Source organism: Lepidochelys kempii, chromosome 10 (assembly GCF_965140285.1).
Source record: "Lepidochelys kempii isolate rLepKem1 chromosome 10, rLepKem1.hap1, whole genome shotgun sequence".
Lineage (NCBI taxonomy): Eukaryota > Metazoa > Chordata > Testudines > Cheloniidae > Lepidochelys > Lepidochelys kempii.
The window spans coordinates 8,247,249-8,275,080 of NC_136389.1; the positions used below are offsets into that span (position 1 = coordinate 8,247,249).

The following is a 27,832-nucleotide window of genomic DNA, read 5'->3' on the forward strand; positions in this document are numbered from 1 at the left end:
TTTAAACAGCAGCTCCTCACCTTCACTTTTGCAAGGTGCTGTCCATTTCTACCAACAAGCCACAGAACCCCCAGCTGGTGGCATATGGGCTAAGTCAGTATTCGAAAGGGCTTCTGACTGTCAGCAGCGGGGCACATCTGAGCCCTTCTCACCTGCATGCTGTCGCTGCAGCACAGCGGGTGTAGGGCTTTGACTGATGTATTGACAAGCACAGCAGGGACGCAGTTATTACTGAATGAGCGCTGAAGAGGTGTGAAGCGATGTTTATTAACACCTGAAGCTTAGCTTCTTGACCTTGCGGTTGTTCCCTCCCTCTTCTGCCTGGTCCACCTGATAACCTGGCCCAGCCCACGTCAGCAGATTGATTTATCGTTTATGGCTCAAAGTTACAACAAAGGGAATAAGAATTTCTGGCCCTCTGATGCAGCCCCATTGCTGGCTGACAGCGTCACTCTGGAACCCCCTCCATGCGCCAGTCTCTCAAATGGATTTTTCTCCCATTACATCATAAGCAAAACTTTTTTTCTGTAAAGGCAGCATTCTGCCTAGGACCTCAACATTTAGATGGTTTCTGTGGAGTTGCCATTAGATAGACCCTGTGTGGGCCCAGAACCTTCCCACTCAGCTCCATCCCCTTTCACGATCATGTTTAAAAACATGCACTGAACACTGAGCAAGGGGACAATCTCCCGAGAGCTTAAAAAGAAAGAGGTAACAAAGCTACTCTCGTCACCTGAGCTGAGGCCCGGGAGCCTCCCTAACCTCTGGAAACTGAGTTCAGTACTTGCAGTTAGACAGGAAATTCTGTCCATGGGCCTTTCATTTTGGAAACAGAGGAGCTGTTATTTAGGAGGTATACTGGAATCGCCCCAGTCACAGCAATCCTACATAGAGCCAAGAGGTCTTCCATTTTGTTTTTCACTTCAAGGCCTTCTGCCCTCCTATAACAATAAATCTGATATCCCCCACAATCCCTACCCTAGCCTTCTGCCTCCAGCCAAGAAACAAACTCTTTCCTTCCATGTGTACACACACACACACAAACACTCACTCTCTAAAGCAAATCCCCTTCCCGCTGTGTACACACTTACACACACTTATTTCCCTCAGTCTCCTGCCACTGACAGTCCAGCTCTTAAACCCCCGCTGCCCTTAACATAGGTCCCGTGACCCCTACGCCTCTCTCCTCTGCTTTCATTTGCCAGCCAATAAACTGAGTTTGTTTACATCAGAAAACATTTTTGTGCAATGGCTTCAAAAAAGAATTAAACCTAGAGAAATTCATTCCCTATTGTTCAACAGCTGAATTAAATCATTTATCTGGTCTGGTTTGCAACGAGCCACAAATAAAGAAAAAATGGAATGCCTTAATGCCTGAGATGGCTAAATGGACATTTAATTTAAAAAGAGAAGAGATATTTAACACAATTTAAAATACAATTTAGGAAATACCAGTTATTTTAAATGCATCTCCAAGTATGACTGGCCCTAACATAAATCAGCAACAGCTGCCGTTTTACTCAATATCCTTGCAACAGGAAGCCCAGTCCACTGACTTAGTTCGTGATGAAGAAAGGACAGTTTAGCAGGTTAATGCATGAGAAGGGATGGAGACGTTCACAACTGGCGTAAAGTTCAATTCTATTAATTAGGGAATTTTTTAGAATTTTTCTTAAGAGTCCCTGAGTACTTATCAGAACAAACCAATGATAAATTAACCACAGCCAGAAATAAGATTTAAAAAAATTGTGACAGCCCTTCACAATGTCTCTTGACCACTTGACACAGGATGGGCAAATCAAGGTGAATCTTAACTATTGTATTAGGCACAATGGGCTGTAAACCTATAACTCACTGGCTCCCCAAGCACAGTGCTTGCTGCTGAGAGTTATCCCACTGAAGTCAACAGGATTGTGTGTGTTATTAAGAAGAAATATGTGTGTTTGTAGGCTCAGGCCCTTAGATGCTCTGGTGATTTTAAATATAGAAAAGAATCTGGTCTCTGCTCTCACACGAATATATTATAAATACAACAATACACGCATATGCCCACATTTTCAAGGATGACTAGCAAGTGCCTCAATTTTTAGATACCTCCCCGGAGATATTTTAATGGGTTATTTTCGGAGAGTGAATATTTAACCATCTTCTGAAGGTCCTTTAAGATGTCTCCAACTGGGCACCCAAAGTTACTAATCTCCTTTGAAACTTTAGTCCATCTATGTGTATTAATGAATAGGTACACACATATATATCCAGAGAGAGAGAGATTGAGAAGGACACAGCTGAGCAAAGCAGCACTGCCCAGGCAAGTAGGCAAGGTGGCTTCTTTCCATTTCTTTAGCTGTTTAAATTTTGTATTATAATGTCACCCCTTTGCTGAGTTGTAGCAGATGCCTGGGCCTTGGAGACCAGCTTTCAGTGGGAGCTGAAATCAGCGCAGCACAGAAACAGAAGTCCTGGAACAGTGGTGACAACAAATAGCACGGAGCCCAATCCCTTCTTTCAGGGATCTCTGCCCAAATACCAATGTCCTCGTTTCCAGGGAGCAATTCTGCACCAAGAACTGACTCCAGTTAGAGACATTAAAGCAGAGAGCAAGGACCCTTGCTGCTCGTCACCCCCACAGAAAAACAGCAGAAAACTAGCCACTTGCCTGCATTTCCTTCCAAGATTAAAAAAGTGCTCACATGCTAAGAAAAAACACTATATTTAACAGCGCCATGCACTGACCCCTGACTTGATATGGTTTCTGGCTGGGGAAGAGCGGAGATGAGAATTTTCACATTTTTACAATTAGATGAAGCCATGAGAACAAGAGCTGAAATCAGTTTTCCATGGAAGGGCTCATGCCACTTTACTCCAAGGCCAGCAGCAGCTGGTGTGAGAAGACCAGAGCTAAATTCCTATGGCCTGTGCTATGCAGGAGGCCAGACTAGATCATCACAGTGGTCCCCTCCGGCTTAAAAATCAATGATGTTTCCCAGCCACCTAGAAGTGTTTGCAGGTAAAAGGAAAACAGATCATGAAAGTGATCACAGCAGCCAGTGCTGCTGCAGACAATATTTGCTGCTGGATTAGGGGTATTTTTTTGTTTTCAAAAGGCTCTTTTCCTGCAGAAGGAGAGAGGCCTGACAGGCAGCCAAGTTCAATAGAAGCCCTTTCTTTTCTGGTAACCATCTCTCCATCCCCTTTAACAAGCTGCACTGAGTTTGTGGTGACAGCTTCTGGCATGGTGGCTTGAACCACTCCGGTGCTGCATGGCCGGAGCGTGAGGTTGGGATCAGTTCATTTCCAGGCTGCTTTGGGGAGAAGGAGAAAGAGAATTGGAAGCTGTGGCTGCTTTGTATTTGACACAAGGAGGAAAGCAGATGGGGAAGCGGGTAGAGTTGGTGAGGAATGCGTGAAGGTAAAGATAAAAAGTCCCACTCTGGCTGGTGCTTAATGCTATCCTGCCGGAGCTGTTCTGGCAAACAAAATCTCTGAAGCAACAGATACACATGGAGTTTCCTGCCTTCCATTCCAGCCCTTGATTATGATGGAAAGCTCCCAGTTTCCTCACTGAGCTTCCTGGCTTTGAGGTTTCGCCTGCATCACCCAGTGACCCAGCTTTAAGCATCTGCTGCACAGCAACTGGTTTGCTCTTCTGTAGAGCAGAATACCGTACAGGATGTGACTAAGTGGGAATCTTTTGTAATATTTTTATGAAGCCTGCGTGTGCCTCAATGTCCCCTATGTGCTGCAGAGTTACCTAGTTTTGGGGGGAGGGGAGGTCTGTTTGCTCTCTGGGCAGCATAAAGCACAGGCACCTAGCTGTCTGGGGCTTGGGCCCCATATTAATGGAGCTCTTGAAAAGACAATGGCAAATCCAATTGCCCGTACATGGACACCTAGCAACCAATGACCCACAGAGATATGGATTTCCCTTCCTCTCCACAGCCCACTAAGCCACATCTCCCCAGTTCAGGAACAACAGGGGGAGGAGTGTGAGGTGGAAGTTAATTTAGCTGCAGGAAGCAGTCGGCTGGGGATACATCTGGACTGAGGCAAAGGGAGGTCAGAGGGACAAGGCTTTGGGCTGTGTGCTGACCAGGATGGACTACACTGTAACTTTCTTTTCTCTTTTCAGAGTAGCAGCCGTGTTAGTCTGTAGTCTGTATCCGCAAAAAGAACAGGAGTACTTGTGGCACCTTAGAGACTAACAAATTTATTAGAGCATATGCTTTCATGAGCTACAGCTCACTTCATCGGATGCATAGACATATATGAAGTGGGCTGTAGCCCACGAAAGCTTATGCTCTAATAAATTTGTTAGTCTCTAAGCCACAAGTATTTCTTTTCTCTGTGCTAACAAGGTCTTCCTATGCTGTGTTCCAGGTGACAAACTGTCTGACAACGCCGGCTGAGTGTTGCTACAGATGCGGACGGCGGAGGTGCATTGCTCCTAAGATTGTACAAGTTTCCCTCAGGGGTCTGCCTCAGTTGGACTCACTGAATGGAGCTCATGGTGTGAAGCAGGAGGGCTGAAGGACCAGAGGCCCAGCCTAAGGAGGCGGTGAAGCCATGTGGCTTGCCCAGAAGGAAGAGTGAGACCCCTAGGGGGTCTGGCTCACTGAAGGGGTGCTCCTTGAGACTGCTCCAAAGCTGGGGTCATAGCACCAGTCCTGTGGATCCATGACACAGGGCCCACAAATGTTCCAGTATAAAGAGGCCATGCAGGCAGCTGGCCTGAGCCTATGGGCTGCACATTTCCATACATTTTTTAGAATAAAAATTTTAAGAGGCACCTCCAACCCAAATACGGGCCCTGTGCTCATCCCCTTAGGGAAAGGTTCAGAGAAGCCACACGTGGTCTGAGTTCCCCCGTGGCAGGAGCCCGCCATTAAGCAACATTGCTCTCGTGCTGCTATGCAGGGTTTTCACACCTTCCCTCTGAAGCTGGCCACTGTTAAGACACACTGGACTAGAGGGTACTCATATCTGATCCACTTTCCTATGTTCCTATGACAGCTGATAGTCCCAAGGGCTAGCACTCAACAGGCCACATCTGGCCTTCGAGCTGGGCACTGTCCCCCTGTCAGCCGGATAGTACATTTAAGGAGCAGACAGAGGTATGGGACAGTCTCAAACAGTGCTTGTTGAATTCCTTACAGACATCCCTCAAAGCTTTGGGACAGACGCGGACCTAGGCCAAATGCACTCAACTCTAGGACAGTGCCAACTCAGATGCTGACTTCAAAGAAGCGCTCAGGAATTCAGATGCTCCTCTGAGCTGTCCAACCCAGCTGAGCCGCCAGCATCAAAGAGCAGGAACTGGAAGTCTGAGGGAGAGAGTTCTGGGGTGGCAGCTGCTTCTGTCTAGGACCCAGCAGGGCAAAGGGCTGTCTGGAAAGTGGAAGTTACATCATAAATAGATTCCATGCTCCTTTCTAAAGATTTGGGGGAAGGTCTGGGGTGAGGAAGGAGAAGATTCTTGTTTGATCAGTTGCTAGTCTCAGCCCCCTGGGTGCTGGCCCTTTGTTACAATGCTGCCTTCCAGTTAAGACACGCCATGGAGTGGAAACCCAAAACGACCTCTGTGCTCAATTCAAGCAGAGACAAGGGCTGCTTAAGGAACGTGGAGAGATTTGCAAGATGAAGGGTGGGAGAGGTTTATTAATTGGTCTTGCTGTGTCTAATTATTCCTACTAAACCCTTCAAGGGCCAATCTGGACAACGTCCTGGACTCCCATTCTCAGTGACGGGGAAGTGCTCAGCACCACGCAGGATGGAGCCCTTATTCAGCTGATCTAAGAGCAAAGTGCCCCAACTGATCTTACTGCTGGGGGGCCTGGCTTGAATGGAGTACGAGTGATGCTGTTGAATTGTGGGTATTAACCTCTGTGCCACCCTCCAAAGCCCAACCCCCCGAGTGGCATGCAGCAGTGTTTTCTGGGCAGTTACCTTCACATACTAGGACATGGCCTAAGAGTGGACAGAAATACACAAGCTCAATACCTCACTGCCTTCAAGAAAGAAAGGCTGTTGTGGAGAGCAGCGGGGTGGGAGGTAGTAGGGGGAAGCATTACACCAGCTCTGATGGAACAGAGTTAGAAGAGAGACAAGAGGATCATTCTCAGGGCACTGAGAGCTCCTGCAAAGGGATAAGTGGGGTGCTGGAGCGGCATGACACAGCCTTCCTCCATGAAACCTAAGAGGAGAGGAAGAGACCAGCTAACAGAGGACAACTGTGACAGCAATCGGGATTCCATGGAGGCCTGGGGGAAGACCTCCGAGAGCAGCCAAGGGCCAGGGAGCTGAAGCAGAGAAATAAATAGAAAACATGAGCTCATCCACCGTGAGCTCTCAGTACAGAGGCAGCTGAAGCACAAACCTGGCCCCATCAGGGGACCTGGCCTGGACTACACACCCAGTGCTGGCATTGAGGCAGGAGGGTCTGTACTTTGGCATTTTGCTGCAGGTGATAGAGGTATTCTCTATTCCCATACTAAGCCCCTGAGCTTGTGCCTAAAGCAGCGAGACACAAGGTTGCGCCCCCACTGGGCCCCCCACGCCCCATCCTTGAGGACACCTGGGCAGCCAGGCTCAGTCCTCCAGGGAGCCGGGGCTTCTGCACCGCCTCCGCGTGGGCAGGGTGCATCCTCTCCAGAGCCACTTGCCTTATTTGGTGCTCAGGAGCTCAGATCCTGTACAGTTTCCAAGCAGTTGCCATGGTGATGAAACGTAACCCAAAATGATGTTATTCTGGCTGCATTTTTCCCCCTCTCAAAAGCCGGCAGCTCTGGGAGCCGGGTTTATGCTGGGTAACATTTCCACAGTCAACACCATTCCCTTTCTTCCCCCCAGCCCCCAATGTGCAGGGAGCTTCTGGGCCACAGCCCCTGCACAACCAGATGAGATTTCCCAGAATGCCCTGAAAGCAACACACTGGGGCATCAATGCTTCCAGTTCAAGTCCCCACAAAGGGGTCCGGGGTTGGGTTCACGGCTGGGAGGTTAGAGGTCAGCATCTCTGTTGAGCTGGTGGTTCTCACTGATGACAGGAGAGGGGAAAGCCCCCAGGACAGAACGGGTGTCAGCATAGCATCACCACATCCATGGCACTTGGGAGCCAACATTTCCCCACAAGGCTTTCTGGGGCCAGTTCCAAGTCCTCACCACAGTCCAGGGGGCTGCTCAGATGACCCAGCATCAGGTGTAGGAGTGTCTTCCAGAAGGGAGGCAGAGGGGAAGAACTGGCCATAGATAATCTATGTAAAGAGTTGATTCCCTTCCCCTTCTTCCTCCCACCCTGTTCCCCTCAGAGGGCCTAGGGTGGGACCTGAGGAAGCCAGAGCTCTGCTGCCTCTCACTCCTGGCTGCTGGGGGCAATCCACAGATGTTCCATGTGAAGCCACACCCCACTCTCCTCAGGTGCCCAGATCTGACCCTTATATGGGAATCCCAGGAGAAAACAAATGGCTCACAGGTAACTATCTGTGAGTGCCCAGGCCTGCTGGGTGAATTCCTCCAGTCCAACCACCTCTGTCCTGCTGGCCAGCAGCTCCAGGACACACACTCACATGAGCCAAGGCTGTTTGCAGCCCCAGAGAGGAGAGATTATTCCAGCCGAGGGGTGGGATTCCGAACCTGGGGGTTTCTCCCAGACTCCGTCCATTTGGGAGACACGGGCAGGAATGAGTGGGTCATGGGCAGCCCCAGCTTTTACCATTTATAGTCAAAGCAAGCGCAGAGCTGTCGCTGGGTCCCTGGAGAGCACAGCTCCAGCCCCCAAAACTCCCAGCTCAGCCCTGGCCTTCATTATTTTCCTTTCATTCTAGTTATCTCCAGGGTCATCTCATGCAGGGAAACTGAAGCCCTGTGGAATTTCTTCCCGGGCCCTATGAGGGCTGTGAACATCTAGGATCGCTTCCTCCTCTTCCCATCCTCCCTCCCCCTCTGCACACATGCCCCCAAGCCCAAAAGATACTGTTCAAAGCTTTGTAATTGTCTGTGTGGCTGGCCTGTGTGTTAGAGAAGGTAGCTGGAGAAGTGGCGAGCTTCCCACCATGCCACACCCTCTTCCTTATGCACCCACCTAAACCTAAGCACTTCCAGCCCTACTCCTGGCTGTAGACTCTTCTCATATAAACAACCCTGCACATCCCCTTGCAGTTCAACCAGCATGCACAGAGGGAACCAGGCCTGGGAGGAAAGGGGAAAAGCAGGGAAGATGCATCCTTCTTGCTTTCTGGGAAAGTAACTCAGTCAGATCTGAGAAACCAGATGGGGAGGGGGACGACCAGGGGTTTAATGCAGCTGCTGTAGCACTGGCTGCTGCAGGGAGTTTTAGTGCTCATTAGCCTGGCTCTAATACAGCACTTTCATCTTCAAAACTGGGGGAGGAGCAGTGAGCTCGGAAAGTGGCATCCGGAAATTAATTCACACCATCGTTGCTGCACTGGCTCCTCCATTTTACCGCTCTGTACACCCAGGAACAAGAGCGTTTTAAAGGGCCAGAAGCCCATTTCTCATCTCAACTGGGCTAACAAGACAGATGTTCCCACCCTTCCTTGGAGACCAGCAGGGGCCCTGGGAGAGAGCCAATGTGAGGAGACAGACCATTCCTGGCTCTCCACTCTAGTCCCAAGGGATCCAGCCCCTGGAGAGAACTCTGGGTCATAGTGAATGACAGGGGGTCACTGCCTGGGGTTACCTGCGGGGTTGGTGGCTCTACCTTCCTCTTCTTCTTCTGATTCTGCTTGTTTGTCCTCGGGTAGACGATCAACATCTCCAGCCACCTGCAAACAAACAGAGAACTACAGTAAGGTCCTCCCCAAGGAGCAAGACGGGCAGTAACAGGGGAAAGGCACTGGCTGGACAGCCCGGGAAAGAGCTCGCTCCCAACAGAACTCAGTGTCCTCTGGATTCCCAGTCATTGGGCTGGCCAGAAAGGCACTTGGCTTTTAGATCTGCATTGCTTTAGTTTGCCCCCTCTCGGCTGGGCACAGGGTCATGGAAGATGCTGTCTGAACTCTCAGCTCCTAGTGTAATAACCCTTTATGCTTAGCTGCTATTGTAAAAGGATGTGGGGGAGCCCAGAATATAGGTTTGGGGATAGCACAGAACACCCCCAACTTCACCCCAACTCGGCTTAGAGTCCAGAACGCAATACCACTGGCTGCCATGGATCTATGCCAATACATGTGGACACCTGGAGGTCCTTGGTTAAGGAGTGACTTGATCACAGTCTCTAAGAATTTGATGGAGGGTTCTTCAAGGTAGCAGACAAGGTATAACGTGATCCAATGGCTGGAAGCTAAAGCTAGACAAATTCAGACGGGAAATCAGGTGCAGGTTCCCAAACTTTTTTTTACTGCACTCCCCTTCAGAGTTTTGTGTCCCAGTGTGTGCCCCCCAATTGATCCTCCCCCATCCCCTCATTGCTTTACCCTCCCCCACCCCCCTCTTCCAGCCTGGGCCCCTAGCAAGCCCCTCTTCCCCCACAGCTGGGCTGCAATCCCTACTAGGCTGTGCCTGCTGACTCCACTCACTGGCTCCAGCTGCTTCCTCCATGCTGCTGCTGCTACCGTCGCCTGGACTCGGGTCCCTGCACCACTGCCACCGGCCCAGCATTCCCCCACACACACACACACACCCCCTGCGTGTGCTGGGGGAGAGGGGGGGAGTAACAGGTACTGCAGAAGTAGGCTCGCTCTCCAAATCCAAATCCTCCCACCCACGACCCACGCCAGAAATCGCTTCCCTTGTGTGCCAGCTGCTACCGCTGCACCTGCCTCCAGAGAGACACTGTCTCAACCAGCTTCTGCTTCCTGGAAAGCAGCGAGGATGCGGGAAGGTTCTGTTTTACCCGCACCCTCCTGATAAGCAAGGGGCACGCCCTCCAGTTAGAAAATCTAGGCTCTAGTTCGAACAGGAATTAACTCTGGGAAGTTTTAGGGCCCGTGTTATACAGGAGAGCAGACCAGGTGACCACAGTGATCCCTTCCGGCTATACAATCAATGACTCTACATTGTAATAACTGAGCCCACAAATTCATTCCGATTGTGAGCTCAACTGTAAGGAGTCAGTGAAAGTTCATAACCACCTAAAACAAATGCTGATGGAAATAGGTAGAACAGGGAGACAAAGACTGAACGAATCCAAACAGAAAGACCCACTGATATAACTCAAAGACTGTGTTAAGATCATGCCTGGTAAACAGGAAAAGTGCAGGACTGGAAATCAAGGTGTCATGGCATCCAAAACTGGTGCGTTGGAAACGAGGCCTAATTGGTGGACAAGATAACGAGGGAATGGGCTGTTCCACCAATCAGTGGGGGCTTCACAGAAAAGCTTTTGGGGAGAAACATTAGAAGACACAGATGCCAGCTGACAAAGACAGGAGAACAGGAAGGAGTGAGCTTCACCATCATTCCTGGCTGTCACTCCCACCATCTCCTGCTACCCTGGGATCCACTGCTGCTGGATCTTTATCATCCTGAAAGATGTTCTGACCACATCAGACCAAGAGAGGGACCCAGATGACATTGCCATCTTCACTGGCTCTGGCTAAATCCCAACCACCACCCAGGATGTGAGATTTGGTTGTTCCAGCCCCTGTCCTCTTGTGGGTCCTTTTCCTCCCCCATCTTATTTCTTCTTCCGATCTCTCTCCTTCCGCCTTCTGTCTAATAAGAGTCAGGCTTAGTCAGCCACAACTGGATAATCTTCAATACTGCTATCAGCCTGTGACCAAAGAGCCAGCTAAAAGCAATGCTCTAAACAGCCCAGTGCTGATCTCAGTTTGCCAGGCCTCAGTGTGAATAGAAGACTCTGTGCTGTGCGATTGCAAGCGAAAGTCAACGCCAGAGACAGAAGCTGAATTTTCTCTCCTTGCTGTTCTTCTCTCTCCTCTCATGCATGTTTGTCTCGTGTCTTTTAGGAAATGGGATCAGACCAACAGCTCCAGCCCAGCTCAAATCCCTTTCTCCTTTCCCCAAAAGGGCAGTTTTTACCATCTAAGAGACTGTCAAAATAATTCCTTCCAAAGGCTTTCCACAGCTAACGGGAAAGGGAACAAGGGACGTTGCTAAAACGAAACCTTCATACTCCAAATTTCAAAGGCTTTAACTGTTTTCTTTGTTGTATCTTCAGTAACAGGTTAAAAAAAGATTTTCAATGATGTGTTTGCCACAGTACTAAGCAGGCTGAGGTCTTGTATACTGAACCTCATAAACAACCACTGTTTAATGTTGGACAGGGACCTGGTCATGTTAACACCTTTGCCTCTTTGGGCCCATATAGTCCATCTAAATTAATACAAGTGTCCCCTTCCTGGATGCACAGAATACCCACTCTTCCCTCCATGAAGAGCAGAGCATGATAGCTCGTTCCAGCTCATAGGTGGGTTTGACCAAGTTACCGGTTGGATGCTGTATTCTGAAGCCATATTACTCTGCAAGCAACCTCTCCACTGCCTTCCAGCAATGCAGTGAATGTCATCAGAGCTTGGGTGGCGTCAGCATTTCCATTACTAACCCATATTTTCAGGGGTTTATAACTTGACCATAAAAGCTCCCTCCGAGCAGGAACTTGGTACGCGCAGAATCTCAACTTCTCTGAGCTCATTAGGGACAACATAGCAAACAATACCCAGAAGTTCTGCATCTTCCCAATAGACAGTAACCACAGCCTGAGAAGGAAGAGCTCTTTTTGCAAAGGTTGGGGTTGGGGTGGGGCGGAAGAGACCCAGCCACACAAAGCTACATAGCAACTCAAAAGACATGAAGTGCAGCACAGAATTCCAGGACCACACAGCCCCACCTGCCACCCTTGTCTCTTAGTTTTGAGTTACAGCCCCTCCAATAGAGCTGCGGTGCCAACCCCAAAAGGAACCAGCATTGAGGTCACAGGCAAAATGACTTTGCTGGGTCTCATCCTAGTTCTTCAAGTGAAGGTTTGGCCTCATCGGAAAAAAAACCAAACCATTTGGCACAGTCCCTTCTCAAGAGAGGGGAAAGACAGGAAAGATACGGGGGCGGGGGACGGAGGGAAGGGAAGGAAAGGAAAAGAAGAGACTGTAGGACAGGACCGGGACGCATCAGGGAAACCTCACAGACCAACCTACAGGAATGTATCTGCTAGACAGGGCTGTCTGACTTCCGCTTTCAGCAATGCAAATGTTAACTCCATGCTCCCACTGCATTTTATTGTAGAGTAATCCACAAAACAAACAGAAAGGAAATTCAGCATTAAAAAGGCCAGCCCTTGCCATGAGTCAGTTGTATTGTGGATTCCTTTACTGGCTCTTGTCACGTCCAGATAAGCAGCCCATACATCTCAATCAACCTGGTTGCAATCAGGATCCAATGGCTGCTCCAGATGTTTCGTGCTTCGCTTCACCTAATTTCCTCCCCCCCCCCCGGGGTTGAGTGTGTGCGCGCAGCTGTCGCACAAGTTTTAGGACAACCACATCAAGTGGGTTTTGGTTAGGCAATAAATATCAGAAGCACGCAACGGACGTAAGACAACTCTCTGAATACGGGAATCTTAGCAGAGTGCTGCAATTGCAAAAGAAAACTACCATGGCTTGAAACCAAGTGGGATGATTAATGCCATGGTTGGAGGCAAATGCAGAGTTTCAAAATAAGATGCACAAGCAACCAGCCCCACTTTGCTTTGCAGCATGCTGGTCTCTTAGCACTACCCGCAGGGAGCAGAGTGGGGTAGAGTAATGGAAGGCAGAGCTGGATAGTGGAGCATGGGAGAAAGCGGAAGTCAGGAGATACCAGTATCAACTGCGTGACTGGGCACAGCACAGGGATCAGGGGAAGAAGGGAGGGGAAAACATTTTTGCCAATGCTTCAGGGCATGACCAAGCACAGCAGGAGAGTCTTGGGGGAAGCATGAAAGTGTCTGTAACATCGTAGGGCATGACCAAGTGGGAGAAACAGACCCCAAGGGGAGTTGGGAGGAAAGGGGAGGCTGGTGTCCCATGATGCCATAGGGCAGGGGAAGAGTCGGAAAGCAGAGCTCGGGGGGAGATCCCCACCTGCATCCAGTCAGTATCACCACACAGGGGAGAGAAGGAACCTCCAGTGGAGCAGATGTTAGCTGGAGACCCAGAGCGGGTGAAGCAGGAGCGAGCGCTGTACAACGGGCCCAGGGACACTCTGCTCACTCCCCTCTGCCTCTCACTTCCGGTCTCCTTCAGCTTCCGAACTGATCATTACATTATAGAAGTGAGAACACCACCGCCTCCCCCACAACAAGGAAGAGCCCCGTTCTTCCCTGCTGACCTGCCAGCCAGCCCGCCCGGGAGCACAAGTGCAGACAAAGCACAGACATCTAACTATGGTGCCACCTGGATTATGGCTTCAAGATTTTAGTGCAGACAAGGCTGCTGATTAGCCTCCCACTCCACCAAACACAGGACACTACTGGCTCATCCAAGGGCTTTGCTGGCACTCATCAGCACCTCCTCCTGTAAGAAGAGATCCCAGCCTCCCAAATTCCTGTCACTCCTCAGCCTCAGGAAGCGAGTCCCAATCTTAATTAAAAATCAAAGCATCAGCCCCTTTCTACTGGGAGCCCCATTTGGTGCTGGGAACAGAAATCCCATTGGCTGCTCCCTCTGGCAGGAAGAAAGCTCACTGGGGCAGGGAAATCAGAGTTTCTTTGGAGGAAGGTTTGAGAGCAAGGCCTGGCACCAGTGAAGTGGGGATGGAAAAAACAGGAGAGGGGAAGGGAGAAATCATTTTACACATAGGCCATCCATAGAATTGTGCCCCCTTCCCCTCTGGGACTCTGCCAGAGGAGAGGATATGGTAGCGCTGCTGACTATTGCCCTCCCAGCTGTTCATTCTTGGCATCCCCAACACATCATCTCATCTTCCATATGGCCAGGGAGGGGATTCGAGGCAGACTCCTCAGCATCTCAGTTCTACAGCTGGAGGGGGCCCCCTAAAAACAAGCAGCCAGCACAGCTCCTGGCTGACTGCAGCCTTCAGAGCTTCCTGGTTTGGGAGGGGCAGGAAGGACTCAGGGTTGAGAGAAACGTAAGAGTCCATAGCGCAAGATAAACAAGAGATCCCAAGCCCAGTCTGAGATCCAGTTATTCCTTACTGTGTGCAAAGTGCACGCCCCCAATGCTATGGAAACAACCAAGAGGCTTGCAAGATGCCAAGGTACAAGGTCTTTGTCCTACTGAGATATAACACAGCAAGTGTAGAGAGCAAACCGTGGGAAGGGAGGAAAGGAAGAGAAGAGGGGAGACAATCTGGGCTCTTCTGTTTGCTAAAAGAGCTGGTTGAGTTCTTTCATGTGAAAAGCTTTCCTGTCCCGTCAGAAAATGCAGTTTTGTCAGAATCAGAGTTTGCTGAGGCAGGATCAATGCCAATTTGGATTAAATTTACCTAGCAGAGAATCAAAATCAAAAATGTTGTTTCATAATGTCAAATTGTTTCATTACGATAGAAAAAAAGCATCAACAATTTTTGTTCCAACATTTCCACCTCGAAGAACTTCTTGGAAACTTGCGTAGTAGGAGACTTTTCGCTCTTTCAACTTGCTATTCTGATACGGAACAAAAACGAATTCCAAGACACTGATATTTCCCCTGGGATGACAACTCTGCTCTTAACCAGCTCCGTTTGCTCTGCTAATGTCTGCTAGCACAGCATCAGCATGCCAGGCGAGGGTCCTGTCCCAGGGAGCTTACACTTGAAGGAGCCAATGCATAGAGGGGAAGTTATAACTATGGGATTGGATGGTGACTCTAGCATGGGCTTGGCAGTACCGTGAGCTTGATTTGGATTGGGTGTGAGGGAGGGGATACTTTTGGCAATGGGGAGGGGCAGAGCAGTGATTATCGGTGGAGCACTAGATGAAGAAGGTACAGAGCACCGCCTCTGCACAGGTAAAGGGAAGCAGCCCAGGAGAGGAGACAGCAACAGGGACAAGGAAAGATCTCCAGGTGCAGCACTGTACTGGCATGGTTCTCCCATGCCCGAGTCTCACCATGAGAAGACAGCTGACCCTGTTGGCTCTCAGTTGCCTTGCTCAGCAGCTCAGTAGAGACTCAGCCTCCCTATTCAATCAGAATAAACCTGAGCTTCCCTTTCCGTCTCACCCCACTAGGGGAGAGGGAGCATTCATCCCAGGCCTGAAGATGGGGAAACATACAAGGAATTCTCTCTATTTAGCAGCCCAACTTTCAGTGTTTCTAAGCAACTGAGCATCAGCAGCAGGCATAGGAGAGAAGAGTTATTTCATTTTAGTTTTCCTCTTAAGGCCAGTTGCTCTGCTGGAAGCCTGGCAGCAAGCGATCCAATTACAGGAGAAAGTGATCAACCAAATCTTTTCCACTTTCCTTCCCACAAAGGACGAGCAGAGAGAGCTACCCAGCTGGGATGACAAGAACAACACAGGAGAGTAAAACATGAGGGGAGGGAGCGGGGGGAAAATGTGCCAGGCAACAGTTCCCTGGAGACGAGACGGTGCCCAGCTGTGGAACTGCTAGAGGGAAGCATGGTTCAGAATCATTAGACCCAACATTCAGGGGTAGAGGGGGAACAACATAATTAATAGAAAGACCATGAAATCTAACAACAAATCCCCTGCAACCCAGTGACTATGAACTGCTCCCAGACGTTAGGTATTCAGTGGCCTAACGTGAACCTTTAGCGGGTCTCACACCATCTCCTAGCAGGCAGGCGTCCATGTGATTGCCACAAATTGTATTGATCAGAACTTTGTGGGCAGCCTGCGAAAAAGCATGAGGAATGGAGACACCACATAGAAGCAACAGAGGGAACTAAACAGAGTGGGGGTGGGAGGGGCAGAAAAGAGCAAAACAGACTATGCCATGGGCTGTCAAATTCACAAAGCCAACCTGATTTCTCTAACCCCTTTCTGTCACAGGGACTTTCCTCGGGCGGTCACCTGTAACAGCAGAAGGTATAACATTATCAGACAGAAGTCTGATTTAAGGGATGGGTCCCTTCAAACATTTCCTGGCAGGGTCAGTCCCTGCAGCTGGGTGCTAAAGTATGAGAAACAAACATGCTATCAAGAAATTGAAACAGATCAATTTAGTTCTACTCTCAGATCTGAGCAAAGAGCAAGCAGTGAACAAGCCACACAAATGATGGCAAGGCTGATCGGGCACGTTCCGTTCTCTCTGCGTTAGACCCACGGGTCAGGAAAACTTTGCTATTCACAAGGGCTCCCTTTAAAGTTGCAATAGGGGGCTCCATGGAAAGCCACCGCACGGCTCACAAGTTCCATCTGATTGAAGGTGCATTCTACAGAATTGGATTATTGCATTTAGTGCTATAAAGGTCTTCAGACCAACATTTTTCAAGACAGCCGCACAGTCTGTGATGGGAACCCAGAGAAGGGACTCTCGGATTTGAATGCCCAGTGATGCTGGTTTTCTGATGGGAGGTGCCACCTTCTCTCAATCCCTGCATAGAAATAGGAGAGAGAAGCCATCCAGCAATTAAGAAGCAAGAAAAGAAATAAGGAAAGCCAGGGGGCATATTAAATGGATGCTGAAGTGCTCTGAAGTTGAAAAGCAGTAAGTGCCTGGCCCGCAGCCAGCCTCCAACTCCAGATTACAACCAGCTCAGCATTAACCTGCCCAATCAGGACATTGCCACTTGCTGAAATACTTGGGAAGTGTTGGAGGACTCTCGAAAGAGGTGGACACTCATATACTAGCAGCTGTTGCCATGTTTCAGGCCCTTCAGTGGCATCTGTGGGGCCATCATGACAACAAGTTTGCTACACAGCTCCGGACCTATAAAACCGTGGTTAAACTACCTCTCCTGGTTGTTCAGCAGTGAAACATGGGCACTGAAGAAGGCTGAAGAGTGACAGATTGAGGTTTTTGATTCTCGTCATTTTCATCAGGTATAACAGAGGAATAGAAGGTATATTAAGTAATCAGGACAAGAGCAGTGATGCTGGGTTTAGTTCCAAATATCTTCAACTGCCTCCATCAGCACTAGTTTGGTTTTGGTGGCTTGCTTGGTATGTGCATTTTTTAGGACGGAAGACCAACGAATTCCAAAGCAAGGACTGCTGCTACACAGCTGACAATCATGTGGTCGCCAAAAGCTTCAATGGTACGGTGAGATCGCCAGTGACTGACATCAACTAAATATTCAGCCACACCTCCTAAGGACATCGATAGAGATGTCCCTTTGGGATCTGCCACGATGCTGACGATGACGACTACTCCAAGCGCTGCAGTTATTAATGACATGTTCATGAGGGGGACTAGCCAGCTGGATCATAGATCAGTATACTGCGGTATAAGCACAGACTACAGCAACATGCCTCCTCCTTAGTGCCGATCCTTCCCTAATCTACCCCTTTCCAGGCTCCTGTCCCTTCCCGACTCCCCGCACCTTCATTCCTACCAGCTTCTTGACTGGTCTTGTAAATGGCCAGTATTTGTTACCACAAAGATACAATCCACTGACGAGACAGACCAGGGACATCATCACTTCCCAAGCGCTGTGAGCCAGTTCCATTTTCAAAGCACTTTGCAAATGCTACAGTGTGTTTAAAAATTCTCCCCTTCCATAAGCCTCCTTCCTGCAGTATGTCAATAAGTAAGATGTACATCAAAGGGAAACAACACAAAAAAATCAACCATCTGACCAAAATTTTCAAAAGTAACTAGAGACTCTGGGTGTCTCAATTCTGGGGTACCACCAGAGACATCTTAAACGGACCTGATTTTCCAAAGGCAGGTGTCTGAGTTTCAGAATGTGCTGGAGAAGAGCCCAGAAGGGTGCACTCCCAACTTCAGGACTTAAATGCTCCATCACTGATCATATCCCTGCTAAAGTCATGCATGATTCTCATGCAGTCAGTCAGTCCCCTACGGGCAGTCACGCCGCTCTATTACAAGTGCCAGACCTGTGGGGATCTGGGGACAGGAGAGGAGAGAGAAGAGGAAAACTAGCCAAGTGGGAAAGGGCAAAAGTCAGTGGAAGATAAATGTCTGCTGTTAAGGGGGAATTACAAGCAGCCCATGGTATAATCAGATCCAACCATTAGCAAGCAGTTGCCAGTATATTTTCAGTCTCAGTGTAATCCTTCCAGTTTCTTCCCCAGAGTATGTGTTTATGCCCATCTGGTCCAGATGTGCAGCGCACAATATGCCAGCACAGCCCCTGTGCTCACTGTTGAACTTGGCTAGCTGGACTGTTTTGGCTTCCAATGCCAACAAGCACAATAGTGATAAAGGTGGGCTTTGCTTTCCACCCAGCCCCACAGCCACTTGCAGAGCATCGCACTGGAGAGTGGCAGGGCTTGGCTGCCAGCTGGATTCAGGAGGCACCAATGCAATTAGAGCCTCTCTGATATTAGAGGTTTATCACCCTCATAATACCCATCATTAAATATATGCACATCACAGAGCTGCCCTGCCAACCAAGCACCAAATGGTCAAACACTGACACTGATGCTGGCAGATGGCCCAGGTACGGGCTGCACACACACTCCTAGCCATCGCTCGGGCTTCCTGGAAAATGTAGGGTTGGAGCTCAGACTACAGAATCCATCCCCTTCCCAAAACAGGTTCCGGCCTCACTTCCCTCCCCACATCCTGTATCAGACACTGATCAGAGCCAAAAGGCAGGTACTGTGCAGAGCAAGGCAGAATTCTGGAACAGAGCAATTTCTGTAGACCAGCAGCTACACACAACTGCACATGCTGCTCAAACCAGAACACACTGGGGCCAAATTCTGCCCTCGGTTACAACCCTCGGGTTCAGTGAGGCAACTGAGGGCAGCATCTGACCCGCTGCTTTTACAAGAACAAGGAAGACACAAAGCTGGGTTAGTTTATGAGGCCTATTTAGTACCATACTATAGCTTGGACACAGAGATGAGATCTGCCACTATCACGGACTTATCTCTGTTCTGACGTTGCATGACCGACCCCTCTTGCAAATCGTCCTGTGGGCACTGGGCTGTACAATGAGTGATGTGCACCCATAACAACTTCATAGCGTTTATGGCCAGCGGGGACCTTTAGAACATCTGCTCTGACCTCCTGTATCTCTCAGGCCATTAAAGTTCACCCTCTTACCCCTGCCCTGAGCCCAGTGACTTTAGACTAAAGCATTTTAACCCTCAGGAGACTCAACTGTTGGAACTGGTGGCAACGGTACCTTCAACAGTCAGATGCCCATGAAACACGAAGCACCAAGAATGCATTGGGGACCCTCCTCTCTAAAGCATGGGCCTCAAAGAATGGAAAATCCAGCGGAGAGGAACAGAAGACGACATGGGCTGGGCCAGCATACGTCCAGCAGAGGACAGCAGTGCATCTTCACTCCCAGCCAAGGACCACATCAAGGGGTGGTATCACCCCACGGCAGAAGTGGGGGAATAACTGACACTGAGGGACGCTTTGAAAGACTTTGCCACCGTGCTCCATGTCTCAGTAACAATGAGAGCTTTCCTTCACCACCCCCATCCATTTGCCTCCACCCTGGCATGGCAGGAGCACATGTTAGGGTGAGGCTTGGGCTGGCATAGTTTTCACGGCTTTCCACCCCTGGGCATCTCTGTTGAACTCCAGTGGAAGGGGGATAAACATGACAGCTGCTTGGGTTTTGTGAACACCCACCACCTAGGAACTGGGTGGACACCTGCCACAGAAATAGCTGTGGGAGGACAAGAGACACTACCCGATTGAGCGGGATTCAGACAAAGCAAGAGGTGCCATATCACAAGTCGCTTGAGCTGTCCAGCCCTCTCGTTCTCCGGTGCCATCCCTGTGCTGCAAACCTAAGCAGAGAACCCCACATGACCTCCGGGAAGGTAGATCCCAGGGCCTTGACTCACCCACTGATGATCTCCTTGTTCTCAGCTCGGATGAAGTGCTCCTTCTCGGGGGTCAGGATGCACAGGGAGAACTTCTGCCCCGTCCGGCTCTCCCCATCCACAACATCCGTGCACTGGTTCATGTTGATGGTGCCCTGTGGGAGGGTCGTGGGCTGGAACAGAAGGAGGCAGGTTTTAAAAGGAGGAGCCGAACGCTGCCTGGTAGCCATCCCACCCCCACCCAGCAGCATAGAACCCGGCACTCTCCACACATCTATTCATTCACAAGCTCAGGAGTCCAGCTGACTGTGCTATCCGTAACTCTGCTCCAGACTTTCCTATCCCACCACCCTTTGCCCAAGGCAAAGCTTCACTTAAGCCCCTTGGTCTCTGACAGTTCGCAGAGCCTGCCATGTACAGTCCCAGCTCCCATTCTGGACAGGCAGCCCTTCCTCTCCACGACCCGCAGGAAGTGCTACCTCCAGCCAGGCAGATTCCGCAACCACCCAGGGCTGGGGGAACCTGCTAGAAGAATCAACTCTCCGCTTCGCCTGGTGTTTACATCAATGCTCATCATCCCAAAGATCTAAGAGGCATTCAAACAGAGTTCCATGGGCTGTCCCAAATACTGTTCCATTTATTGCTCTGACCTGCCACAGCTCCTACCTCCACCCAATAACTCCACATACCCCCAGGCTCCCACACCCTGCCCTCACTACCAGCCTTCCCAACACCTCTCCCAGTCTGGCCTCCAATCCTCCACCACCATTTGCTTTGGTAGAGGGACAGGCTCCTGTCTCCATGCACGCCTGCCCCCAGGACCAGGGGAAAAGCCAAGCAAAAAAATTGGTAACTTGCTCTCAATGGCAAGAAGAGTTACGAGCCTTGGTATCGAGGTATTCCTGCAAGACTATCATTCGTAAGAGACATCAGGCCCCTGCTCCCCTGGATGCTTCACAGACTGATCACTGTGTAGACACCCATTCACTGGGGGTTACAGAAGACCTTCCCTGCAGCACAGCCTGAGCAGCTGGTAGGACAAACATTACATACCCAGGCACCCCATTAAAAACGGCCTAACAATTCCAACTCCAAACAAACTGCAGGAGGAAACAGCAGCTGCAAGGGCTGACATGCCCCCACGCTACAAAAATAGAAAACAAATGGCAGGCAAAATAACCATCACACACAAGCGCAGACAGAGCAGTGTCCCAGCTCTGAGCAGATGCTTCTGGTTCTGACTTCCTGCAGCTTGGCCAGCCCGGCTCTGGGATCAGAACCCAGGCAGCTGTCGCTAGCATGATTCCCGGACCAGCCCAGACGGGACCTTGTGGAACATGGTCTGAAGGCTACCCTGTAAAACGGTGCTATTTTAACTGAAGGCCACAACACACTGAGCATTAACTACTTGAAGTGGGGGCTCGGGATGAGCAAGAAGAGGACTAGTCTATGGTCTACACTGTTAGGACCTGTATAGTCAAGAGATCTGGTTCCTGACTTTAACACACAGTGTGGTCTTGCAGTACAAACAGCAGTACAAACAGCACCACCCCAGTGTTTTAACCTTGTTCCTGAACTGGGAGTCAGCCCTGCTAGAATCCAAGGCCAAGAATCATCAGAAGTAATCAAAGATTTTGGGCGCTCAACTTAAATCCCTTTACGAAGGGGCCTCCTTTTCAGAAGAGCTCAGCACGCTCCTCTCAAGCTAGGCACCCAAAAATTGAGGCGCTGAAAAGCACCACTGAAAAATCTTGCCCCAAAGCTTTAACAGGGCTCAAGAACACAGTTAACGCACGGGCTACACCACAGGGTAGCCTCGGTCTAACTGGTGGGTGCGGTCATGTGTGAGCAAATCCCTCCACAGGGTAGCTAATACAGTACAGTGCAGAAAGCGCTGTAGCATGGCTGCCAGCAAGCCAAGCTAGGCTCCAGCTTTCCACAATACCCCCAGCTGATGCTCAAGGCACATGGGATATGACTTCGCTGCATTTAAAAACCCACGCCTGACCCATGCCAGCTGACTCAGGCCCACCGGGGATGGGCTAAGGGGCTGTTTAATTGCAGTGTCAGCACTTGGGCTAGAGAAGTGAAGGGATCTCTCCTCCACCAGGAAGGGCGCTCTCACGTCATGCCCCATCTTTATGGCCATGATTGCGCTCCCGGTCTTGCTCCATTTTGTGTTGTTTTTCTTACACAGACACAAGGGCTAACGTCACGCTGCTCCGGACCTGACCCTTGTCCGGGGAGGGGGAGGAGGAATCTGCTTTTTCATCGGGCTGGGCGGGCAGCCAGCCAAGCCTAAGCACACACTCTGTAGGATTTTCCCATTAAAGTTAATGAAACATCGAGTTTGCCAGCATCTGCGCCTGCCGGCCTCGAGGCCCCACATTAATCTGCCACGGCTGTCTAAGCAGGTGCCCGAGCCGCTCTTACACGTGTGGGGAGAAGCAGGGGGATGGAAGGAATTCAGTTCCCTACTATCTGAGAGACACTGAAGATACAGTCATCACCTGGGAAGATTATCAAAGAGACAGCGGCCTGTGCTGGGGGGTGGGGAGAGAGGGGAATTTCCACTGCCCTGGGCTCTCCAACACCTGCAAGGCCATGGCACAGGAAGGCCAGGAAGATGCAGGAGCATGCAGGCGCTGTGAAACACGCAGGCCTTCTCCTCAGGCCGCAGAGAAACCCAACCTGTGGAAATGATTTCTACAAGGGGTGGGAGAGAGTGCGACTCAGTCACCAGAGTGGGAGGCTGGGAGTTCAGGAAACCAAGAATCTACATTCACTTCTGCCACTGACATACTGTGCGGCCGTGGGCGGCCACTTGGCCTCAGTTTCCCCAACTGTGAAACAGGAATAATGCATTTCAAATCTTTGGGAAGTGCTTTGAGAGCCAGAGACAATAAAGGTGCTAGCAGTGCCCAGCGATGACTCAGGCTCAGTCTACACTATGAGCTGGGGGTGTGATTCCCAGCACATATTCATGCTACCCCTCCTCATGCTAGTGAGAGAGCTGCGTAGTCATGGTCGGATGAGTGGCAGCAGCGCAGGGATGGCTTACCTGCATCAAGGACATACCCACCGGTTTCAAGCAGGTTTGTACTCGGTGCAGCTAAGCCATGGTTCCATTGCCCGTGCTATCACAGCTACACTAGATCATAGTGCGGACGTAGCCTACGGGACAGGTGGTGTATATCGGAATTCCTCTCCCGACTTCAGCAGAAAAACACTGAGAATCTGGCCCTGTTACATCACAGCTGGCGTCTTCTTTGTTCAAGGGCTGCAGGGCACAGGAGAAGTGCCACTCTGTTCCCCTCTTTCGATTCCCGGAGCATATTCTCCCCCACTGATCCAGGAGAGGAGGAGTCCACAGCAGCAGCAGCCGCCGCCGCCACGTCCAGGGCCAGAGGCCAGGGAAAAGGTCGGTAGCGTCAGCACCCCTTTGCTATGCTCCCCAGAGACGGAGACGGCAGGATCCTGCATGTCCTTGTGGGCAGGGGAGGATTTGATGCATGCACTTTTGTAATAGTCTTTGGGATGGACTCTGATCCAGCGATGGGAGTGGAGTCAATTCATCCTCAATCCACAGAGAAAGGGTTGGGTTTGAACCAGGCTCTAGACATAAAATGTGCGCTACATGGAGGGCACTGCAATCCACAGCGAGGCGCATGGTTGCCCCATGACACCCCTTGCTGCAGGACAGTCCAAGCCTCGGGGTACACTTGCCGGCAGCATGTAGAGTGCAGACATCGCACACCCAGCCAGACTGGGTAGAAACAGCAGTGGACTTGACTTGGATGAGCAAAGCGGCCTACATGCCCAAACCCCCAGGGTAGAGAGCCGTGCAGGGTATGTACATGTCCGAGCTCTGCCTCCCACGTTCACGCTGCTATTTCAGCAGCGTAGCATCCCACTGACAGAGCCTTTTCCTGCTGCAGTGAAAGGCTCTGGCAGCGGGGAGAGGCTCCTGCAGCTCCCCTCCTGCCAGAAGCCTTCCCTGCTGCTAGAGCCTTTCACTGCTGCATGCAGCCACACACATGCTAATGATGCATATAGTGCCTGAACTCTGCACGCCGCCACAAGTGTAAACGTAGCTTCAGGTTCCAGCTCTGCCTTCTCCCTTTCACGCGGGCTGCAAAGGCCTAGTGCCTCCCCCTCTAATCGGCAAACGCTGGCCTCAAAACAAGGGCACAAGGAAGCGGGCCACTGACCCTTTAATAGGCAGTACCCAGCCTAAGGCCCTGGGGTTACTTGCAAAAGCCAGAGAGGATCCAAGCCAGGAAGGGGAAAGCAAAAGAACGTGGAAGGGGATCAGACAAGGGGGAGAGGAAAAGAAGAAGCAGAGAGAAAAAGTGAGACAGGGAGTGGGAGAGGTGTGTCGGCTGCGCTCATTGAAGCCGACAGGTCCATCTGGAGCAGTCATTCCTTCTCATCCGATTACAGTGTCACCTCCAGCACGGGCCCCCCGTCTCTCCCACTCCTTCACTCCCATCACCGCCTCCAGCTGCTTCAACTGGCAGCAGCCCTCTCACACAGAGCCCTTTGAAACCCCACTTCCTCCAGGACCCACAGCAGCAGAGGCTGGAGGCCTAATATTCTCAGGTCAGCTAACCTGAGTTAGCTGCTCATGAAAAGCCTGCCTTGGCCCACAGAGCCCTCCCCCGGCCAGACACTGGGACCACCGGCACATTGCAACAAGGAGTGTTCCCAAAATGGCTCTACAATGGACTGATCTCAGCACCAGCCTCCATTTGGGCCGGCCTTCAACCCCTTCCTTGCTCCCCGTATCCCTCTCCCGAGCACTGCTTAAACCCTTGCTGTGAAAATAGCAAGGTGAGCGGAACAGAGGCCTACGTGTTTCAAATACTGTGGAGACGAAGAGAAAGAGGGCACAGAGAAAGCATCCAAACCAGCTTCTCTGACACTTCCTCCTGCAGATGGTGAGGCTGGCAAGGAGAATTATTTCTGGCAACCATTGTAGTGTGCTTTGCCATGGAAACGAACACAGTTACCACTGAAGCATCTTCAAGAGCTGCCTATGCAGTTAAAAAAATAATAAGTGAGGAAGCATGGACTAGTGCTTAGCGCAAGGGGTTGGGAATCAGGATTCCTGGGAATCTGGTCCCAACTCTGCCACAGACTAACTGTGACCTTGGGCAAGTTACTTAACCCCACTGTCCTAAGTTTATCCAGATGTAAAATGTGGAAAATGTTTCCCTACTTCACAAAAACGCTGAGAGACTTAACTGTATATATTATGATAGAGCCTAAGGGTCAACCAAGAACCACTGTGCAAGGTGCTGTACAAACACAGGATAAGAGACGGTCCCTGCCCTCCTCGTTCTGTGTTTATACAGCAGCTAGCACAATGAAGCCCAGGTCCATGCTAGGCGCTACAGCAATACAAATAATACTAAACAAGACAGACAAAATGGAGGGGGAAGGGACAGAACATACAAGACTCCAGGCAAGATTATTAAGCGACCAGTGATTCTGGGTACATCAATACGGAGGGGCTCAGCCTCAGACACATTAACAGGTCTTGATTTCCAAAGGTCAGGGGATCACCACTTTCTGAGAATCAGGGCCCCCTAGGGCACCTCAAGTTAGGCAGCCAAAATCAGAGACGTCTAAAAATCACGAGTCCCTTTTGAAATCCTTGGCCCTGATGTTTGTGCATCACTTTGAGATCTGCGGGGAAGGGGGAATGGACGGACCAAGTACACAGTTACATCATGTTCCAGGAACCACAGGCTGGCACTGCCATTTGATGTGGCAAGGAAGTCTATCCCTAAAAGGATTTTTTTCGTCTTATACAAAAATAAAACCCAGCTTTCCAGTAACTGTAAATATGGGGGGGGGGGGGCGGGAAGAGGGAGAATCTTTCACGAACTCCAGCTAGAGTCCTAGAAACACCATCGCTTCACTTTTCTGTGGCAAAGTCTGAGCTTTCACTCCTCTGGATTGTTGTGTAAATTCAGTCCTGCTCCCTGCCCCAATCATGCCAGGGACCAAAGCCAGGCCAACTGAAAGAGCGGCTCAGACTTGTTCCCGAAGAATCTGGTTATTTACCAACACAAAGGACACCCCGGGCCACTGTTTCACTTATGCTGCTATCCTCTGTCCTCCTTAAAGGAGAGTGAAAGCCCAAGTGAGAGAAGGCCTTCAAATGGCAGATCCGCCACGTTGCTGGGAGCACATGGGCCCAAGTGACAGCTCAGCAGGATGCGTTGGCAGGCTGCTCAAACTTCCCGTGACGCGTGGGGTGACCAGTCAAGTCTTCCCACGAAGGGCTACAACGGCCACATTACAGGAGGGCACCAGGAAGCCCGAGATACGGTTGGCTGGACTCAGGCCTGCGTACTGCGGGGTAGATGTTGGAGCCCTGCATTGGGGCCCGGGTTCAAAAACTCTCAACCTAGGGTCAGTAATCAGTGTAGCGGCCCTAGCCCTGGGTTCTCCAACCCAGGGTCCAGTGACTCAAGTTCTACCACCCCTGGGCTTGTATTGCAGTGCAGACACCCCCTGCGGTCTCCTGGGGGGAGTTTCAGGTAATAGAGCGCTGGCACGTTTATTTGGAGGGGACAGGACAGGAGGGAACCTGCAGTTTTTATTCCTATTCCTTCCTCCCCTTTGCCAGCCACGAGAGGGAATATCCAGACTCACCAGAATACGTGCTTGGCAGATTAGCATGGCTGAGGCTGTGTCAACACCCAGGGAGGACGCTGCTGCAAAGACAGCAATCGTACGGCATGGTTTGTCCCCTCGCCCATCATTGCACCGGTAAGAGTGCATCCCACTCAACTCAGAGGATAGGTCTATCAGTGGCCATTAGCCAATATGGTGAGGGATGCAACCCCATCCTCTAGTATCCCTAGCCTCTGGCTGCCAGAAGCTCTAACTGGACAGCAGGGCATGGATCGCTCGAAGATTGCCTGTTCTGTTCATTCCCTCTGGGGCACCTGGCATTGGCCACTGTAGGTAGACAGGATACAGGGCTGGATGGACCTTTGGTCTGACCCAATGTGGCTGTTCTTATGGGAGTGGGCTAGCAACCCCAGAGACCTAACTAAGTACACACCTACTAAATGTTGTTACAATGGATGAGGCCAGAGTGAGGACTTGGGCTTGGAAAGCGGCTCTGTTAAACATGGAGTTTGCAGCGCTGAGTGAGTAACCTCTGCCGACGTGGGCAGGATTTCACACAGCCAGCTGGCCCCCCAGCCCAGCCCTAAACATCAGCAGCCAGTTCGAAGGAGCTGAAGCCAAAAAGTACAGGGCAAAGGTCAGGGGGAAATCACACAGTCTCCCACACCTGAAGTGCAAACAAGCACACACCTTGAGCAAGTATGGGCACCGCCTTTCCACTGCTGCTGTGTAATCTGATCCACAGGGTCCCGGCAAACACAGGACACGGCCAAGAGAAAGCAGTGGGGGAATGAGCCAGGCAAATGGACTCTCTTTAGCGAAAGGTGGCAAAGGTAAACATCTGATGGAACAACCCATGCCAGTCCAGGGCAGGAACCTGGAGAGTCAGGAACAAGCAGTCTCCTTGAGGGTGAAACACCGACTCTCCAAACCAGTGGCACAGCCAACAGACCTGAGAGGGAGGAGAACCCTGAATGGGCTTTACTTAACCCGATGCCAGTCCAGCTGAACATGGAGATGCCTGTGCCACACAACTGGCAGAGCAGACCCACGCACGACGGAGAGAGAGGAAAGGGAAAACCACATAGGAAAAGAATAAACCGACACAAATCAGGAATCATAACATTCAAAAACCGGTAGGAGAACACTTCAACCTCTCTAATTACTCAGTGACAGACTTAAAGGTGGCAAATTTGCAACAGAAAAGCTTCAAAAACAGACTCCAACAAGAAGCTGCTGAACTTGAATTAATATGTTTCAGAGTAGCAGCCGTGTTAGTCTGTATCCGCAAAAAGAAAAGGAGGACTTGTGGCACGTAAACTAGATACCATTAACTTAGGTTTGAACAGAGACT

At 50.5% G+C, this 27,832-nt stretch overlaps 1 protein-coding gene across 8 annotated transcripts in view; it reads right to left on the bottom strand.

Moving 5' to 3' along the window:
• The window catches only part of MPRIP (myosin phosphatase Rho interacting protein), a 172,267-nt gene that overhangs the window by 66,613 nt on the left and 77,822 nt on the right, over window positions 1–27,832 (bottom strand). For 7 of the 8 annotated variants that reach the window (XM_073361865.1, XM_073361861.1, XM_073361864.1 and 4 more), the window contains exons 4-5: window positions 19,852–20,003; window positions 8,695–8,779 (exon numbers count right to left, since the gene is read on the bottom strand). In XM_073361865.1, coding sequence (XP_073217966.1) covers window positions 8,695–8,779; window positions 19,852–20,003 — 237 coding nt within the window. The remainder of the gene's footprint in view (window positions 1–8,694; window positions 8,780–19,851; window positions 20,004–27,832) is intronic. The other variant, XM_073361862.1, reaches the window with a different exon arrangement.